This window comes from Chironomus tepperi, unplaced genomic scaffold (assembly GCF_022539635.2).
Source record: "Chironomus tepperi strain 1889 unplaced genomic scaffold, CSIRO-AGI_Ctep_v1 contig_58, whole genome shotgun sequence".
NCBI lineage: Eukaryota > Metazoa > Arthropoda > Insecta > Diptera > Chironomidae > Chironomus > Chironomus tepperi.
In genome coordinates, this window is record NW_027226180.1 from 1,906,715 (window position 1) to 1,926,031 (window position 19,317).

The window sequence follows — 19,317 nt, forward strand, 5'->3', positions numbered from 1 at the left end:
AGCTGAGCTAAGAGCTGAGCTAAGAGCTGAGCTAAGAGCTGAGCTAAGAGCTGAGCTAAGAGCTGAGCTAAGAGCTGATTTTGCACATCTTAATGATGACTCTGTTTTTTGGATTCTATTTTGCACTCAGAATCGCAACCAACAACTTTCATACTCTGCTAAGAGCTGAGCTAGAGCTTTGACTGTCATAGGATTAGGTTAGCTGAGCTAAGAGCTGAGCTAAGAGCTGAGCTAAGAGCTGAGCTAAGAGCTGAGCTAAGAGCTGAGCTAAGAGCTGAGCTAAGAGCTGAGCTAAGAGCTGAGCTAAGAGCTGAGCTAAGAGCTGAGCTAAGAGCTGAGCTAAGAGCTGAGCTAAGAGCTGAGCTAAGAGCTGAGCTTTGAGCTCTTAGCTATGATCCAAACTAAATAAAGTCATTAATTTCAATTCCTTTCCTATTTCCAGACAACAAAATTCATCATAAAGACAACAGAAACCCTAACCACAGTCAACAAAGACTTTAACGAAGGACTTTTCCTACAAATCATCCATCAAAAAATCAAATTTAGCCCAAAAGACATATTTGATTTCAACTATGAGCTAGTTATGACAATTGGAATATTTTCAATTAATTTTACATTCATTTTCATTCAGTTTTATGTCTACTAAAGTAATCATTTTGTATAATTGACAGTCTGATGACTGAGTAGATGGAATGTTTAATTAAAAATGTCAATAAAGGCTTTTATTTTTCATATTTAAGCTACACAGCCAGTACCGAGAATAGAATTTGGTTCAAAATGCAAAACTTGACTGAAAAATTATCATTTTGTGTGAATTTTTTTAAATTTTATGGATTGCTCCTTGAGAATTTTAAGGAACCAAGACGAAAATATTTAAAATTCCTCAAATTCTGGCCATTTTTTGTTCTAATAACTTACACAATTTTCGTCATAGGATTGATACTCAAACTGTGTGGATTACTATTTTTTGACTGTCAATTAACCCTTCGTGACGAGTATACAGGCATAATTCTGATGGTGACGATTCACTGTCGTGCATTTATTGACTTAATCTACACAATATTGCGATACAAAATGGAAGTGAAGTTCTGGACCTTACTAGATCATCTTGATGACTACATAACACGATTTTTGGGCATTAACATGAATTACAGGAAGGAAAATTGTCAACTTTTCGTCATCATGCTGCTGAATACATTCCTTAACATTGGTTTTGGAATCGCTGTATCATTCTTTAATTTCACACCCGATGACAGATTCCGTAATCAGCCAACAGCATTGCTTGCTATTATGAACCACCTTAACATTACAAAATACACATTTTATGTTTGCCTACTTTACAACAGGCTGAATTGCATTAATCAGAATTTTCATAAAATCAAGCATGAACCTTACAAGCTTTATGTTGTGGCTCACATTCAGTCGATTATATGGAAATTGTCAAAAATTTTAAGTCAAAGATTTTCAATTCCAATCACTTTTATGACACTTCATGTCCTAACTATGTCGACGTACTTTGGATTTGTATTGGCACAAGAGATAGCGGCAGAAACATTCACTGGATATAACGTAGCGTCGATTGTGATGCCACAAGTTACAATTTGGATAATTTGCTTCTATTGTCAGAGGATTAGTGGAATTGTGAGTTTGGTTGATTGTTCTTGGGAGTCCGAATGGACATAGGTCATAGCTAGTTGATGGCAAGCTATCATTTAGTTCTAACGGACATGTGTCCACTCAGGCTTCATCAAGTACTTGACGTTCCTGACATTCAAGCAAACTTAAGTCAATTTGTCAATCTTTACAGAAAAAGCAGTTTATAGTGACGATAACCAACAATTGCACGGATCCTATAAGCTTCAACGAAGACCACTTCCTACAAATTTTTCATCAAAAAATCAAATTTAGTCCAAAGGACATGATTGAATTCAATGTTGAATTAATGGTGACTGTTGCAGCATTTTCAGCAAACATTGCCTTCACTTTTATTCAATTTTATGTTTACTAAGCTTCATATTCATCTAATATTCTTACTAAAAACAATAAAGCTTAAATGACCCATGATTATTGGACATTATTGAGTGTTAATGGCTTCAAATTTACTGTTTGATTTTACAAATTGACACTTACTTTGAAATGTCACTCAATAAATTAATCAATTCCTGTTTCTATTTGAATTCAAGCTTCATACTACACATAACATCCCCAAAAGCCAAAAGTATCTTAATCAAGACCTAAAAAAATGCAGAAAATCAAAGAAAAACTCACATTTGTTGTGAATTTTCTAAAGTTTTCCGGACTCGTCCTCGAAAGTTTCAAGGAACCTCATAATAAGTTCCTAAAATTCCTCAAATATTGGCCATTTGTTGCTCTGTCTGCATACTTAATCTACTTTGTGTATGTGACTTTTAAAATGTTTAAAATGTTCGTATTTGACGGTGGATTTGACATCCGTACAGACTATGTTGCCATATTTTTGATAATCAGCCTACATCTACGTGGATTAACTGACATAATTTACTCAATTATTCACCGAAAAACGGAAGTAAAATTTTGGAATTTATTGGATCAACTTGATGACTTTATTGTGCGGTTTATGGACATAGATTTGAATTATCAAGTAGAAAATTGGCATCACTTGGCTGAGATGATTCTGATTTTTGTCACATGGATGGCACTTGGTGGATTCTTGGCAGTCATAAATTACACATTGACCGAAAAGTTCAACAGTCATTACAGATCAGCCAGCTTTATCAACACAATGAGTCTGTTAAATATGATCAAGTTCATCTTTTATGTCTCAATTCTGCAACATAGACTGAAAAAAGTGACGGACAACATAAATGACATAAGAAGACATGATCATACCCTCCACACCCTACCTCATTTCTACTCAATTGTATGGAAATTAACGAAATTCTTGGAAAAAAGATTCACAATTCCATTAATAATGATGACTTTACATATCATGATTACAATAATATTTTTTGGATATGTTGTTGCTCAAAGTGTACTGCATGATATGTTTAGTGTGCTGTACTTTGCATCATGTATTATGCCACAAGCAAATTTTTGGATCTTGTGCTTTTATTGTCATCGAATTAGTAAGATTGTAAGTAGAAACCCAATGCGGATATATTCATAGTTACTTAAATCAAAGGTGATCCATGGCCTCTCTAAGTCAGCTTCTGAAACTGGCTCTGTCCGCTTGACGATTTTGCCTCAAATAGGGATCAAGCTCTATCAAGCTTCGCTTGGTGCATAATCGAGTGATCAAGCTCCTATGACGTCCTATGTATCATAGGCACCCGATACGTAACGTGACCTTTTTGAGCTCTTCCTCATTCCCTCCTTAACTAACCGTTACTCAATTCCTAAAAAATCCCCCAAAGCTCCTTCCCAAAATCATCTGTCTGACAATTCTTTCTTACTTTCTAGATAAAGAGACTAATTTCATCAATGATCCACAACCCAGTTACTCAAGAGACATTCACTGACTTCAATGAAGCATTTTTGCTACAGAATCTTCATCAGACAATCAAATTCAGTCAAAAAGGAATGTTTGCATTGGACCTCAGACTAGTGTTTGATGCCATTATTTTCGATGTCAATTTTGTTGCTGTTTTTCTTCAATTTTATCTTTATTAATAGTATTTTTAGGGGAGTCCTTGAACATACTGAATGTCCCAAGCATTCCTTAATAAGAGCTTGCGGAACATTGTCTCTATCGACAGTTTGCTTCCAAAACACTCAATGGTATACGTTTACGTCAGATTTGTTGACAAAACAATTCTTAGGAATTATTTAAAAATAACTTCAATGTCATCAGTTATCAAAATTGAGTTCATTTGCTTTGTGTGATTGTTTGTTATTCAAATATTGAGAGAACAGCAAGAAGAAGCTGCTTAGAATCTTAATTAAGCCGCACATTTGTTGAATTTCTCTCATTAATCGCGCAGTTCATTTAGTCAAATTTGTTGTTTTTCTTTGCTCATTTTGTGATCGGCTGTTGACTCAACTGGACTTCAAAAGGAAATATTGTGGTGAATTTGTTATCAATTTGGTGACCTTGTGCCTATATATCCTACAAGAGAAGGTTAAAATTGTGAACATTCTTCAAATTTATTGATAATAAAAGCTGCAAAAACTGTAAAAAAGTGAAAGAGATCATCAATAATGACCAAAATTCTCATGTAAGTCAGCCATAAAAATCTATATAAAATTGTGGGGTTTCTTCATATTCATTGGAATTAATTTAGACTTTGATTCACATTCACATTCATTATCAGCAGTCAATGTTGAGGCACACGTGTAAATTACTTTAAAAGTTATAACTTTAATGATTGTTCGTGCGTGTGTCCGACATTAGATAGCAATGTATGTACTTAATTAGGGGTAGGGGTGTATTTAAAGGGTAATGTTGGAGGGGTCAACCTACCTGCTCCTTCCTGAATATGATCAATTTAGGAGTTTCATCAATTCTTCAATTTTGTAGGAGGTTTTCATAAAATTACCCAAACCGACCCCCTCTCTTCTCCTCTATCCATCCAACAGTAATTTTCTAAAAAAATCAAATAAATTTCAATCAATTCCCTCATTTTTTAGATTGCTGATCTGCATTGCTGCACTTCATTTGGATCTATCAACATCGACAGCAATTGAATGTGAATATTACCTTCTTGACTTCAATATCGAAGACCGAGTATATTCCTGCTATGTTTCCAAGGATCCAAAGATAACATCTCTAGAGCATGCAGCAGAAACATCCATCCACGGTGAACATTTTAATCCATCAAGATCAAGTGATTCTGTTAATGGCTTTAAAATTGTGTCCCAAACTATAAATTACTTCCCGACTGGGCTGCAAACATATTTTAATAATTTAAAATTTTTCCAAATTACTCGCAGTGGGTTAAAGGAAGTCCATCAAGATGATTTAAGACATTTTCCAAAATTAGTTGAACTTCTTTTGTATAAAAATTCAATTAAAGTTCTCGAAAAAGGTCTTTTTGATTTTAATCCTGACTTAGAATGGGTTGAGCTTGATTCCAATGAGATCATTTCCATTGAACCGAGCATATTTGATAATTTAAGCAAATTAAGAGGACTTTTCTTAGAAACAAATCGTTGCATTAATAGAAGTGCTAGAAATTCAACAGAGGTAGTTGAGCAAGTCATCAAGGATGTGAAGACTCAATGCATAGAGCAAGCTTAATTGGGATGTGAGAGGGTGAGAGGGAACCTTTACAGCATATGAAGTAGAAATGGGTATAAGTCGGGGTCTAGGTCAATTTTCTCCTTTCACTCTGATTTGGGATCTATGTTGCACTGATCTTAGGTCAATTGCAGCTCTAAACTGAGGTCAATATTGCAGTGACCTGGATCCAGATTTTCGCCCATTTCTACGCCATGTGATTTTCTGGGAGTTCAAGGTTAAATGTTTTTCTAATAATTAAAATGAATATTAAAGTCAATTGAAGAATATTGTCCCAAAAGGGGGTTCAAGACAACCAAACCATGCTTCTTCTCCTCTTTTGAATTCTTGCCCCTGTTTGGTAGGATTCATGTCGGTCTTTTGCTGAATTTAGGATTGATTGATTGACCATCTTGTACTATTCGAGATTGATTAACAAGAGTGTCTTCATGGGTGTTTTGACGGTCGAACCCCCTTTTGCCGCTCAAGGACGTATTCAGGAGAAGAAAAGGGTGAATTCCCTTTTTCGGACAATATTCTTCAATTTACTTGCTCTTATGTTGATTTGACTACCCTGATTGATCAATATGGGAAGTCAGGGGTTGCCTCTAAAGCCTGTGTCACTCACTTAACCAAGCATTGTCTTCCTACACTTCTATATAACAGTATGTGTACTGTGATGAGAGCAAAAGTAATTATCAACCTACAGCCTCAATTATTTATATGCAATGGATGTTGTATGTAGATTACTATAAACTATAATGCACATGGACGTGATTGTAATATCATTTTTAAATGTTTGTTTTAATAAAGTTAAATGATTCCTTGAATTTATTACAAAAAGTTTTAATCATTCAAAAATTTACTGCTTTAAATCCTCAAATAATAATGCATTTAAATTGATCTATATAAATCTGCTTTAAAAGCCTACAGGTTACAGGTTACAGGCATGAGTAAAGTGACTAATCAATCACACACGTTACCCCACGCAGATCATCAACCTTATCTATAATCAGTCAATAAATCCAAAATCAAGTCACATACAACAATCAAAACGTGCAATCCCAATAATCATCCCATCCAATAATCACGTACATACGATGACAATTAAAAATCCAAATAATAACAAACAAGTTCAGAATTTTCCCACCAGACAGAAGCTGATAACAAGTTCAGCCACGATTGGTTTGAAAAAGTAACAAAAAGTAAAAGTCTAGCTTGTTGCTTTGACGCGACTTACTTTATAGTCTAACAATTAATCTCACGTACAATTTTATCATCGATTTTAATTGAGTATATAAGTGGCTGCTAACAATGATAGAGCATTCAGTATTCATTTCACATTCTACAAATCGACACAGCAATGACAATCACAACAGCCACTAAATATTATACATTAAAGGAAGTCCGTGAGCAGGGAAATGGCAAAAATGGAAATCCCATTTGGATTATTTATAAATATGCAGTTTATGACTGTACAAATTACGTTGATATGCATCCAGGAGGTGGAAGTATGATTGTTGAATTTGCTGGACGTGATTGTACGAGAGATTTTGATGATGCATGCCATTCACGTGACGCATTTAAGGAGTTGAAGACATTGAAGATTGGAGAGATTGTTGAGGTGAGTTTGGATGGGAATTTTGGGATTTTTAACCTCAAAATGTGGATTATAACCTTGAGTTTTGGATTCTAACCTTCAAATTCTAACCTCAAAATACAGATTCTAACCTTGAATTTCCAATTCTAACCTCAAAATCTAGATTCTAACCTCAAAATTCAGATTCTAACCTCAAATTTCAGATTCTAACCTCAAAATTCAGATCCTAACCTCAAAATTCAGATTCTAACCTCAAAATTCTGACCCTAACCTCAAAATTCAGATAACCTCAATGTCATTACTAACCTATAAATCCACATTTTATCATTATTCAGGAGGATCGCAAGACAGGACCTAAAAAAGTGACCTCAGCTCAGTCAATCACCTCAATGGTGTCCACAGAAAGTGAAAAGAAGCGTAAGCGACGATTCCTGTTATGCCGATAAGATGTAGGAAGCTCTCGACAACGTGTCTGCGTCATATTTAGCTCTCATATTGCTGATTATCGCATTACTTAATTTAATGTAATTAAAAACATTTATATACATTTGGGGACGTGCGGCTTATAAAAGTGTCCATGATAATGACTGCTAAGTGGAATTAGATTTAAGATAAGTTGAACGTGATTTTTTTAAAAATAATTTTTTTTTGCTGCTGTTTAGTTGATAAGAAGCTATGATGATTAAAGTTAATAACTATATTTGTAATATTGTGTAAGAAAATTTGAAATTATATTATCTATTTTTATCTAATTTATATGTATTTATTCTGAAAATAAAATAATCTGAAAATTAAAAAAAATTGAAGTTTTTCAATTTTTTCTGTAAAAAATTAAATTTTTTAAAAATCTAAAAATTCAATATTTTATCTTAAATTGAATTTTTAAAAATTTAAATTTTGTAAAAATTTTATCTATTATTGAAAAATTAAATTTAATAAAAAAATTTAAATAATTTAAATTAAATAAATTGAAATTTTAAAATAATTTTTTTTTATAAATTTAATTTTTTAGATTTAATTTCAAAAATTTTAAAAATAAAAATACTTTAAAATTTTTCATTCAAATTGTAAATTAATTTAAATTTTATTTTTTTTTCGGCAAGATAATAATGTTTAATAAAAAATATTAATTAAAATGAGACCAGACCCACATATAATATAAATTTAATAAAAATAATAATATAAATTTAACTTAACAAATACAAATGCTAGAGAGCAAATGTGAAATTAATTTAAAAATGAGACCAAAAATGACAATTTTTTTTTTTCATTTTGATGAAATTGTTTTAAAACTTATTTTTTATTTCTCAATAATGACAATCTTCGGGCTTTTCCAGGAGAGTTCTGTAATGAAACAAAATTAAAAAAAATTTAATTAAGTTTGATTTTTAATAAAAGTAATTTTTTTTTAAATTTTGTAAAAATAAAAATATTAAAAAATTAAAATAATAATTTTAATGAATAAAACTAATCAAAACTAAAAAAAATTTAAAATTCAATTTTAAATTTTTGTTTTTTTTTCAAATTTTTAAAATTTTCAAAATTTTTAAATTTTTTCAAATTTTTCAAATTTTTCAAATTTTTAATTTTATTTTCAAATTTTTACGTTTTTTTTCAAATTTTTCAATTTTTTTTTTTTTCAAATTTTTTAATTATTTTAAAAACATTAAATCAAAAAAATAATGAATAAACTAATTACCATTCAATTATTTAACTACAATCTATAGATTATAATTCAGTACTATAATATTGAAATTATAAAATTTAAAATAATTTTATTGCTTAATTTTCCATTTTAAATTCCATCCTTTGACTTCCGTCTATTCAATGAGAACCTATTAATCCTCACTTTCTGCTGCTTTTTCAACAATTCCTCATGAAATCTTCTCTGCTTGATCGAATCATTCAACTGTGAAAAAGCTTTTGCTTCCTTTTTCCTTTCCTCACTGCTGTTTGCCTCTTCCGTCCATGGACCATCTTCATCCACATCTGTATCTTCCAGGCTAAGCTGTCTATTGTTGTCTCTGACGTCATTTCGTCTTTCCATTCGATTTAGTTCCTTTGTGAACTGATAGCCACTCAAACTGTCATCATGGCCAGATTCACCGTCAATTATCCATGCAATATTTTGACTCTTTAGGTGCTTTTGGAGCTTTTTTGAGTTTTTCTGAGGATTTTGTGGTTTTTGGGGTAATTTGGGGTTTTTGGGAGAGGAAAAAATACAAAAATAATTTTACTATTCAAATTCTGACATTTGACATCCTCTACACTACCTAACTACTCTAATTAATTCAGTCATAACTCACCTCATCCTTATTCTTTGAGAAATGCGACAAAAATGCCATCACACGACCCGGTGTCTGCTTCTTACCACCAATGTCAATATTTCCTGTTTCTTTGAGGATGTTCGAGTACTGAACATCACTTGTTCCACCGATTGACAGTCGTCCTGCATTCTTTGATGGTGTTGGTGGTCCGGGACGCTTGTATGATGTGCTTTGCTTCTTTCTTTGTTGGTTTTGGAGAAGGAGGGCGTCGCTGTCGTCGAGGTTTACGCCACCAAACTGTTGGGATGGGAAAAAAAATGTGGTTAATATTGGAATTGAGGTAAATTAGGGATGGATTGCTCAGATAGGGACATGATATGGTATGGATACACCTGTACCGTACCAACACCAGGAATATCAGTCCCACACCCCGGAAAATTGATCAAATGACAATCTATTGTCCGATCACTATCAAGCCCGATGCAGCATGAATCTCCTATCAAATCAACCCACCGCACGTCCATCCCATTCAAACTACATCAAATCTAATCAATTCTTACCTTCATTTCCTCCTCACCAACATTCCTGTCAAGATTAATGACCGCATATGAGTCCCTCATATGTTGTGGATACATTGAGTTCCTCTGCTGCATGACAGATGCCGAACAGACATCATTAACCTGTTTGTCAAGTGAAAAGTCACTTCCAAATTTCAAGTCCTTCAAATATGTATTATTAAACTCTTCACCAGCTTCATCTTCCATTTGAGTTCCAGCCATGTTAATTCGTGTTGTCGTCGATGGCATTCGTGACATTCCAATACTTCCGCTCATTGACATACCGCCATTTTTCTCCATAAATCTTAGCTTTGATTTCATAAATTCATTTTCACGCATTGCTTCGTCATATTTTGATTTAAGGTCTTTGAAGGTTAGGATTTGTTTTGTTAATCTGTCAATTTGTGCTTCATGTTCATCGGTTTTACGTTTGAGGAACTGATTTTCTGTTCGGAGCTCTTGAACACGTTCTTCATTCTTTTGAGTCTTTTTGGTCATTTCTTCAGCATAGAGGGATTTCTGTTTAAATGATTGAGAAATTTTGAGAAAGTAAGTGAAAGTATGTAAGTAAGTGATATTATGTATTAGTTTATGGTAAAGCCCTTTGGGGAAGAGGAGGTCGATTTCTTGGTATACGCCTGCATCTACCTTTGAGCATATCCTAAGGTACACCCTAAAGTACTCCCTAAGGTACTCCCTATGGTTCAATCTAAGATACACCCTAGGGTACACTCTAAGGTATATCCTAAGACAAACTCAAAGGTATATCCTGAGGTACACCCTAATGTCTACCCTATGATAAACCCCGATTATGCATTAAACGCAGGTGTATACCTAGAAACATTGACCCCTAACAACTTCCCCTTCCCGTTCTTCCCCAACACCCTTCCCTTCCCCACCCACCCTTAAAACCCCTTACCCTGCCCCACTCCTAAGACAGACTACAACTACCCCCACTTTCAGTAGTTCCACTTTCATTAGTTTCATCATCGCTCACCATTTTCTCCTTCATCTTCTCCAACTTTCCTTCCATCTCCAATCGAACCTCTTTACGTCCTTCCTCGAACTTTTGTTTCTCTTCCTGCATGCCTTGCTGAATCTTTTCCTTCTCTTCATTCCACATCTTTTGACCATCTTCGAGGTCCTTTCTGGCTTTCATCAATTTTGCGGCTAGTATCTTTTGATCCTCGTTCATTTTGTCATTGAAGATTTTCTCGCGTGCATGAAGGGCTTCGAGTTCCTTAAGACGTTCTTCTAGTGCTGCATGTTCCTTGATTTTCTTAAGTAATTCTTGAATCTTTGTGTTTTCTGATGCATTTTTGTCTTTGTTGGCTTCAAGTTGGATTTCTAGGGATTGGATTTGACCGTTGTACGTGACTTTCAGTTCCTCAATTTGTTGCACCATTTCCAAGATTTTTGTTTCTTTGTCTTGAAGTTGAACTGATGTTGCCATAAGTTGAGTTGACTTTTCGAGAAGCTGTGATGATTTTTCAGCAAGTTTGAGGTTTTTGTCGGACAGATCTTGTGATAGGAATGTAATGTGAGTGGCTTGTTCTGAGTTTGTTGTGGTTAGTGCTGCATTTTGGGTGGAAAGTTCCAAAATTTGAGCTGACAGTTCTGAATTTTTGACAGATAGTTCGGAAATTTGGATGGAATGTTTTGAGTTTTGGGTAAGAAGTTCCGATTTTTGAGCAGAAAGTTCCGTATTTTGCTGAATTAGGTCAGAAATCTTAGATAAAAATTCAGTGTTCTGTGCTGACATCTTTGACGACTCATCTGACATTTCGGATATCTGAGCCTTAAGATTGTCATTAAGCCCAACAAGTTCTGCATTCTTTGATGTCTGTTCCTCCAATTTTGATGATAATTCAGCTAATTGTTGACCCATCACTGCCTTTTCTGCTGACAGATCCTCAATATTAGACTTTAGTCTAGATACCTCCTGACTGGACCCATCTAAAGAAGCTTCCAGATCTTTAACCTTATTCTTCAGCACACTGGACTGGATGTCATAGACCTGAAGTTGCTTATTAAGGTTTCTTACTTCAGACTTCTTTTCAGACAGCTCATCCTTTTGAGACTCAAGCTCAGCAATCTTTTTTGTCAATATTAATTGATTTTCAGCCATTAATTCCTCAAATTCTTGAATCTTAGCATTTAATTCCTTAATCAAATCCTCTTTTTGATTGAGTTTCAGTTCCATATCCTCGTTGAATGCCTTCATGTCATTCGACATGTCTGAATTTTGTGCCATTTTTTGCTTGAGGTCGTTCTCAACTTTTGATGAATGTTCGATTAGTTCGGAGTTCTTTTTGGTGAGTTCAGCATTGACTTCTTCTGATTTTGTGAGATTTTGAGTGGCTGTGTCTAATTCTTGTTGGATGTTTGTGATTTGTTGTTGAAGGTTGTTGACTTCTTCGGTGGATTTTAGGAGTTGTGACTCGAGGCTTGATGTTTGTTGCTCTAAATCAGCTAATTTGGATTCTAAGGATGACTTTTCCGATTTAATTTGGTCATTTTCTTGGGTAAGCTTGTCGAAGTCTGCTGATTTATCTTCAAGTTCTGATGTTTTTTGGACTAATTGTTGTTGTAGATTTAATGACATTACTTCCAATTTTGCCTTTTCTTCCTCCAATCTTGATGTCTGTTCCTCTAATTTTGAGATTTCTTCCTTTAGCTTTGAGGCTTCTTCCTTCAATTTTGAGGATTTTCCTTCCACTTTTGAGATGGCTTCCTCCAATTTTGACGACTTTTCCTTAGAATTTGCCAATTCCGTCTCCAAATTCACTGACTTCTCCTCAAGTTCCTTCAGATCTTGCTCAGATCTTCTCAATTTCTCGCTGGTTTCTTTGACATCTTTAGCTGATTCGCTTAATTTTGCTTCCAAATTTGTCACATTTTCCTCAGCTTTTGCTAAACTTTGAAGAAGATTTTTGGTTTCTTTCTCAGATTTTGTGAGATTTTCGTTGAAATTTGTGACTTGACTTTCGGAATCCTTCAGTTTTTGGACTGACTCTTGGAGCTTTTGATTGGATTCTTGGAGCTTATGTTCAGTTTCTTCCAACTTTTGATTGGATTCTTGCAGTTTTCCCTCCGATTCCTCCAATTTCTGTTCAGATTCCTCCAATTTTTCAACTGATTCTTGCAATTTAAGGTCCAGTTCCTGCAGCTTTACCTCAGCATCTCCCAACTTAACCTCAGTCTCCTCCAATTTACCCTTAAATGCACTCAACTGTTCCTCATTTTCCACCAACTTCATCTTCATCACATCCGATTCCTTGATCTTCTCGCATGCAGTCATGACAGCCTTGCTCAGTTCCTCATTCATGACGTCATTTTCTGTCTGCCAAACCTTAACATTCTTGGAAATTTCATTAATTTTCTCAATCAGCACAGCAACTTCACCTTTAACCTTCATCATGCCTTGTGTGGCTGCTTCTTTCTGCTCCTTAAGGGTTGAATTTTGTTGGATGAGGTCGTCATTTGCTGACTTTTGAGTATCTAAGTCGGTGACTAATTTTTGAACTTTTTCCAGCAGTTCCGATTTCTCTTGATTACTCTCGTTGGTCAAGCTTTCAATTTTGCTGTTCAATTCATCATTTTCATCCTTTAAAGATGTCGAACTTTCCTTCAATGTGTTGAATCTTGTCTGAAGTTCTTCTAAGGATGACTTGGCATCACCAAGTGCTTCTGTGGTTTGCTTGAGTTCTGTTGACAGTTGGCTGATTTTGTCTTCATTTTCCATGATTTGGGTGTCTTTGTGGGATAAATTGTTCCTTAAATTGACGATTTTTTCATCAAGGTCGGCGATTGTTTGGCTGAGGTTGTGGATTTGCTGGTTGGAATTTTGAAGATTTGCGGTTAAGTCTTTGAGCTTTTCTGAGGAATGTTCGGAATTTTGGGTTGATTCTTGGAGTTTTTGGGTTGATTCTAGCAACTTTTGGGTTGATTCTTCCAGTTTCTGGTTGGATTCTTCCAATTTTAGGTTTGATTCTTCCAGTTTCTGCCCTAATTCCTGCAATTTCTGGTTTGATTCCTCAATTGTCTTTGTTAATTCTTCTATTTTGAGGTTTGCGTCTTCAACTTCCTTAGCGGACTTCTCAATTTCCTGCTTATGTCCCTCAATCTCCTTAGTTAACCCTTCAACCTGCTGAGCTAATTTCTCATTTTCTTGACTCAATTCCTGATTCTTGACCTTGAATTCCTCAGCATTCTTCCTCATTTTCTCCTCAATCTTAGTTGTCTGATCTCGCAGGTCATCAACATTGACATTCAGTGCATCTATCATTGTCTCATTCTCATGCTTGTTTCTCAGCAGCTTCTCAATCTCCACCTTCTGTTTTTCATTCTGTTCCTTGATTTCTTTGTATTGTGTCTTGATATTTTCATTAATTTTCTCTAAATTCTCAATTTTCCTCTTTAAATCCTCAATTTCAGCTTCATATTCAGCAATTTTCTTGTATTTTGAGGACACCTGAGCTTTAAGCTCCTGAATTTCATTATCGCAGATTGCCTTTTGCCGGACGAGACTGTCTTTTGACTCCTCCAGGAATGACTTTTCGAATTCAATGTTCTCAATCGTTAGTTCCTTTTGTGAGATGACATTTGATAGATGTGAGACCTCTGAGTTGTATTTTGAGGATAGATTTTGGTATTCTGATTCTCTGGTGGCAAGAGATGAGGTTAGGTTTTGGATTTCGGAGTTGAGCTTGTCTGTGGATTCGGTGTAGGCTTGTTGGAGGGATGAGAGGGATTGCTGGGTTGTGGTGAGGGTGTCTTGGGTTTTTGAGAGGGTTTCAAGGGCTTCTGATAACTTTTCTTCAGATTTTGTTAGCTTTTCCTCAGATTCGGCCAGTTTTTCCTCGGATTTTGTCAGTTTTTCCTTCGAAATTGCCAGTTTTTCCTCAGAAGTTGACAATTTTTCTTCAGAATTTGTCAGTTTTTTCTCAGAATCTGCCAATTTTTCCTCAAATTCTCCTAATTGTTGTCGACACTCTGCCAACTTAGATTCACTTTCTGACAATTTTTCCTCAGATTCGACGAGTTTTTGTTGGATGTCCTTGAGATCATCTTCGAATTTCTTCAGTTTTTCATCATTTTCTGCCAAAATTTGATCTTTTTGCTCCAAAATTGCATCTTTTTCCTTTAAATTGTCTTCACATTTTCTGAGATTTTCCTCATTTTCCTTCAAGGCTTGCTCAGTTATGCTTAATTTTTCATGATTTTTATTCAAATTCGCTGAAAGCTCGCTGACTTTTTCTTCACTTTTCACCAATTTTTCCTGAACATTTTTTACATTTTCTTCACTGTTGCTCAACATTTTCTCATTTTCCTTCAATTTTTCCTCACATAACTTCAACATTGCTTCACTTTTCACTAATTTTTCCTCATTTTCTTTGATCAGCACTTTACATTCCATGATTTTTAGGCGATGCTGTGTGCAAATTTCATCATTTTCGGTCAATTTTTCACTCAATTTGCTGATTGCTGAAATATTTTCCTCAATTTTCTCATTCAAGGCTGCAATTTGATTTTTCAATTTTCCATTTTCCGACGCAAATTCCTCACACTTTGATTTCTCATTGTGGAGCTCTAGATCTGCTGAGATCTTCAATCCATTCACAGTTGTCAGTTCATCTTGAAGTTCCTTCAGCTTCTCCTCAAGTCTGGACATTTGCTGCATATTTTGATGATTCTGCTGATTAATACTATTAAGTTCAACATTTAAGGCACATTTTTCGTTGCACAAAGTCACGATTTTATCATCTTTAAGCTTCAGTTCCGTTAGAACTTCCTGAACTTTCTCATTCATTTTACTGATTTCTTCCTGCAAATTCAAATTTTTCTCCGTCATTTCCTTGAATTTTCCATCATTTTCAGCCTCGATAAATTCAAGTTCGTCCTCTTTTTCCTTCAAATCGCTCATCAAGCTTGACTTTTCCTTCTCAATTTTCACGACCAAATTTTCCAATTCCTCAATTTTTTCCTGATTTTCCTGGATGTTCTTTTTGAGCTCCTCAATCTGACGATTTGATCTGTTCAGCTTTGATTGCAGACTTTCCTCCAATGTCTTATGCAGCAGCTCCGTCTCCTTGATCTTCCTGTTAAGGCTCTCTTCCATGGATTCAAGGATTTTGTCCTTTGAAGCGATAATCTGCTCAATTTCCTTGGACTGCTTCTCCTTGATCTTCATTAAGTCAACTTTGTGGGTTGTTTCCAGCATCAGTTTGTCTTCGCTTAGTGACTTGATGGACTCGAGGGACTTTTTGTAGATTTCTTCGAGTTTTGACAATTTTGCGTCTTTTTCGGACAATTTTTCGTCCTTTTCGGACAACTTTGCATCCTTTTCAGCCAGTTCTTCATCTTTTTTGGATATCACTGCATCCCTGTCCAAAACATCCGAATTTTTCATGAAAATTTCACATCCCATCTCTGAAATTTTCATGTCTTTTTCAGTCACTTCCTTCAATAAGTCGGAAATTTTACTTTCCAGCTCCTCGCAGCGAACTTTTTCAAGCTTCAACAAGTCACTTGATTCCTTTTGTGCCTCACAAGCTGCTTTTACTTCCAACTTGCCCTTCTCAGCCTCCTCAAAGATCCTTTTGATGTCTTTTTGGAGATTTTCAATAATTTTTTGGGAATTTTCAATTCCGTTGCGGAGTTTTGTGTTTTCGGCTGAATATTTTGTGGATGTTTGCCTTTCAGTTTCAAATTGTGCCTGGATCTCGAAGTTCTTGACCTGAAGGGCACGGAGGTCTTCGTTCAAAAAGTCAATTTCCTTCATTTTTTCCTGCTTTTCAGTTTGAAGTTTGTGAATTTTTTGGAAATTTTCCTCAATTTTCATCTCTAAATTGCTGATTTTCTCAGTCAATGCTTGGGTCTCAACTTCCTTTTCCTTAAGCTGGAGGTCAATGAATCCTTTGGCAATGCTTTCGCCACCTTCAGATGTATTCAGTCCCATTGTATGAGTCGCGTAGTAAGAAAAGTCCAAACTTTCATCCTTATTGGATATTCCTTTACTTTCATTGATAATTTCCATCAATTCCCGATTTGTCTCTTCCAATTCATGAATTTTCTCATTTTTCAACTCCATTTTCATCTCCATATCCTCAATCACGTCATTTAAACTGTCAATTTTCTTCCTCAAATTATTCATTTCCGCATCCATGACTGATATTTTATTCTGATACTTTTCATTTGATGACATCAGGTTGTCAATCTCGAATTTAAGGTCTGAGATCTTGTCCTCTCTGGAGTTAATCTCCTTTTCCATTTTGGAACGGATTTGAGTCTCGCGTTGCTTACGATTTGGTGAGAAATTTTCACTTTCACGTTCAATTAGGAGCTCGGTTTTGAGGGTTTGGACCTCATTTGTGAGGACTTTGCACTTTTGGGCTGGAAAATATAGGAAAAAATTGTTAGAATTTATATTGGTTTATGTAAAGGGGATAGTAGAGGAGGTGGTGGGGTTGGGCAGGGGTCATACCATGTTGTCGAAAGCAAATACACGCTAGAGTCAGACTGACTCGAAAATTGTTGAATTTTGGCTAATAAGAGCGATTTGGGATCATTCTGGAACTTTTCCATCCATGACTCCAACCCACCCCCTGGATAACCCCTCTGGATAACTTCCTAGACCCCCTAGACCTCCTTATACACCCCAAGATCCCCAAGACAACCCACAAATCCACCTCAAATTCAGCTAAAACTCCAAAAATCAGCACTTACCAAGTCCTTCAGCCTTATCCTGATTCTGCTTCATCTCAATCTCCAGCATATTCTTCTCATACCTCTCATTCTCAAGCTGTGCCTTAACCATCTTTAATTCCCTCATTCTTTCATTAAATACTTCCTTATTTGGAGTTGATGTTGGCGTTGATTTAGCCTTTGGTGTCCTCAGTGGACTTCCAAGTGACAGGAAGTTAAGATTCGGTGATGCTGATAGTGGACATGCTTCCTTTACTGCCTGCCTTAGGAACTCTTTTGTTATTTTTATATTTTTATCTTTATCAATTGAAGCTTTGATAAAGCTGAAGAATTTTGCAATTGATATTTGATGCTTTTGGTCGAGATTGCGGCAGGATTTTTGGAAATATTCATTTGACTTTTGTACGCAGGAATGATAGAGGAGGATTGAGAAGATGTAGGCATGATCTGCTGGCGAAATACTGTTTGTGTCACTGTAGAGGACCTCGTATGATGGGAAGTATGCTGAAATGGAATTGAATTAGTAAAGTTGAATTGAGAACTGTGTTAGGAAGGTGTGGTTAAGAAATCGTGGTACTGGTTGCTGTAATGGTGCCATAATGCTTCATATGAGATGCATTGGTACTCATGGTGGCCATTATGAATAGCATAAATCAATTAATTGATCAAAAATCCGACTCCAGGCCGTATTGACTTTGAATTGATGCCAGATTCTGCTTAAATTCGGCAATATGCCACAGTCACACCGGACTGGAGCCAGATTTTCAGATATACTTGTGCTATTTGATGTCTATGTCCTCGACTAACATTGGACAAAGCCACAAATTACCAAAAATTGCTTATTATAGAAGCTTACCTTTCAAAAACGCTCCAATACTTCCAATCTGATGACTTTTGTCATGATAAATACGGTATGAGAATTTCTCAAAGAATTTATTCAGATCGATATGATCAAGAGATCCAGCGACTTCAATTAGTTCTGTAGATCTTATCTAAAATTAGTAAAAAATTAGGTAAAATGTGAATTATCTGAGGAATTATGGTATTGGTTGAGTTTTGACTGCATCTACGAGCTAACTAGCTAAATAATCAAGGAAAATTGCTTCAAATATACAACTTGACACCCATCTGCCAACCCTGGATAACGACTTTCGGTATTATTCAAAGTCACGATCCGTTTAAAGACATTGTATACGGTAGCAATGCATTGAAATGCATAATTAGTGACGATGCAATGAGTCTAAAGTCACTCAAAATTAGAAAGGCTAGAAAAGCTGATTAATTAATAAAATAAATTTGAAATTTTAAGGATCAAGCCTCAATTCATATTTCAAATTCAGTTAAAAGCTGCAAATTTGATCATTTGAACTCAAAATAGATAATTAAGTGGTCGGTAGCTTAAAAGGTTGATCGTCTTAGTCCTTAATTAATCCTAAGCTAAATTTTAATCAGATTTATCAAATTCTCCATAAAAATTCCCTCATTCTTCCTTAATTTTATTCAAAAAACTTACCCATTCAAAAAGAATGAACTTCCATCGATTAATATCCATTTTTTTATTGCTCAATTGCTGTTTAACATTTGATGTTTCAATTTAAATTGGTTATAAATACTTTTAACTTTAATTAATTGTTAATGTTTACTGAGATTAATAAAGTTTTCAATTAAAATATTTAAGAAATTTATTTTTTCGGCTACCTAACAAAATTTTAAATCTCAAAACAGTTTTTTTGATGTTGACCGTTGAGAATCCCTTTGAGAAACTATGAAGAATTATTTTAAAGGTGAGATTTGAAAATATTTTGACGGTTAGGAAACTTGATGGAGTGTTTTGATGTTGAATGTTTTTTGATGTTTTTGTTGAATGTTTTGGGAGTGTTTTAGTGATGCTTGAGCTTATGTTATGGAATTCTGAATGTTTTCTCAATGTTTTGTTAATGTTTTCCAATGTTTGACAATGTTTTACCCTATTATATTGATGTTTTGTTGATA

General features: G+C 34.9%; 2 protein-coding genes across 3 annotated transcripts; one reads left to right on the forward strand and one right to left on the reverse strand.

The window, feature by feature from the left end:
* The first annotated feature begins 6,511 nt into the window (after positions 1 to 6,511).
* LOC139100157 (cytochrome b5-like) lies at positions 6,512 to 7,595 on the forward strand. Its single transcript, XM_070652763.1, has 2 exons — positions 6,512 to 6,818; positions 7,130 to 7,595. The coding sequence occupies exons 1-2, from the start codon at positions 6,558 to 6,560 to the stop codon at positions 7,238 to 7,240; spliced, it is 372 nt and encodes a 123-aa protein (XP_070508864.1). The 5' UTR covers positions 6,512 to 6,557; the 3' UTR covers positions 7,241 to 7,595.
* Positions 7,596 to 7,940: 345 nt separating this feature from the next.
* Positions 7,941 to 18,953, reverse strand: LOC139100187 (uncharacterized). Of its 2 annotated transcripts, XM_070652792.1 has the most exons (8): positions 18,839 to 18,953; positions 18,182 to 18,317; positions 17,347 to 17,829; positions 10,616 to 17,013; positions 9,622 to 10,137; positions 9,101 to 9,358; positions 8,494 to 8,961; positions 8,119 to 8,138 (listed from the first exon to the last, which is right to left on the reverse strand). In XM_070652792.1, exons 1-7 carry the CDS (start codon positions 18,875 to 18,877, stop codon positions 8,590 to 8,592), a joined length of 8,202 nt encoding a protein of 2,733 aa, XP_070508893.1. In that variant the 5' UTR covers positions 18,878 to 18,953; the 3' UTR covers positions 8,119 to 8,138; positions 8,494 to 8,589. The 2 variants fall into 2 exon arrangements, with proteins under 2 accessions (XP_070508894.1, XP_070508893.1); XM_070652793.1 differs by lacking the exon at positions 8,494 to 8,961 and having other exon boundaries at positions 7,941 to 8,138.
* Positions 18,954 to 19,317: the final 364 nt, after the last annotated feature.

Excerpts from the sequence above, each read along its gene's own strand:
- LOC139100187 (XM_070652792.1), bottom strand. The coding sequence starts at position 18,877 with ATGGATATTAATCGATGGAAGTTCATTCTTTTTGAATGG. Across the intron at positions 18,318-18,838 it reads AGTTCATTCTTTTTGAATGG|ATAAGATCTACAGAACTAAT; the intron begins GTAAGTTTTTTG and ends TACTAATTTTAG. Across the intron at positions 10,138-10,615 it reads AGAAGATGAAGGAGAAAATG|AAATCCCTCTATGCTGAAGA; the intron begins GTGAGCGATGAT and ends TCATTTAAACAG.
- LOC139100157 (XM_070652763.1), top strand. The coding sequence starts at position 6,558 with ATGACAATCACAACAGCCACTAAATATTATACATTAAAGGAAGTCCGT. Across the intron at positions 6,819-7,129 it reads AGATTGGAGAGATTGTTGAG|GAGGATCGCAAGACAGGACC; the intron begins GTGAGTTTGGAT and ends ATCATTATTCAG.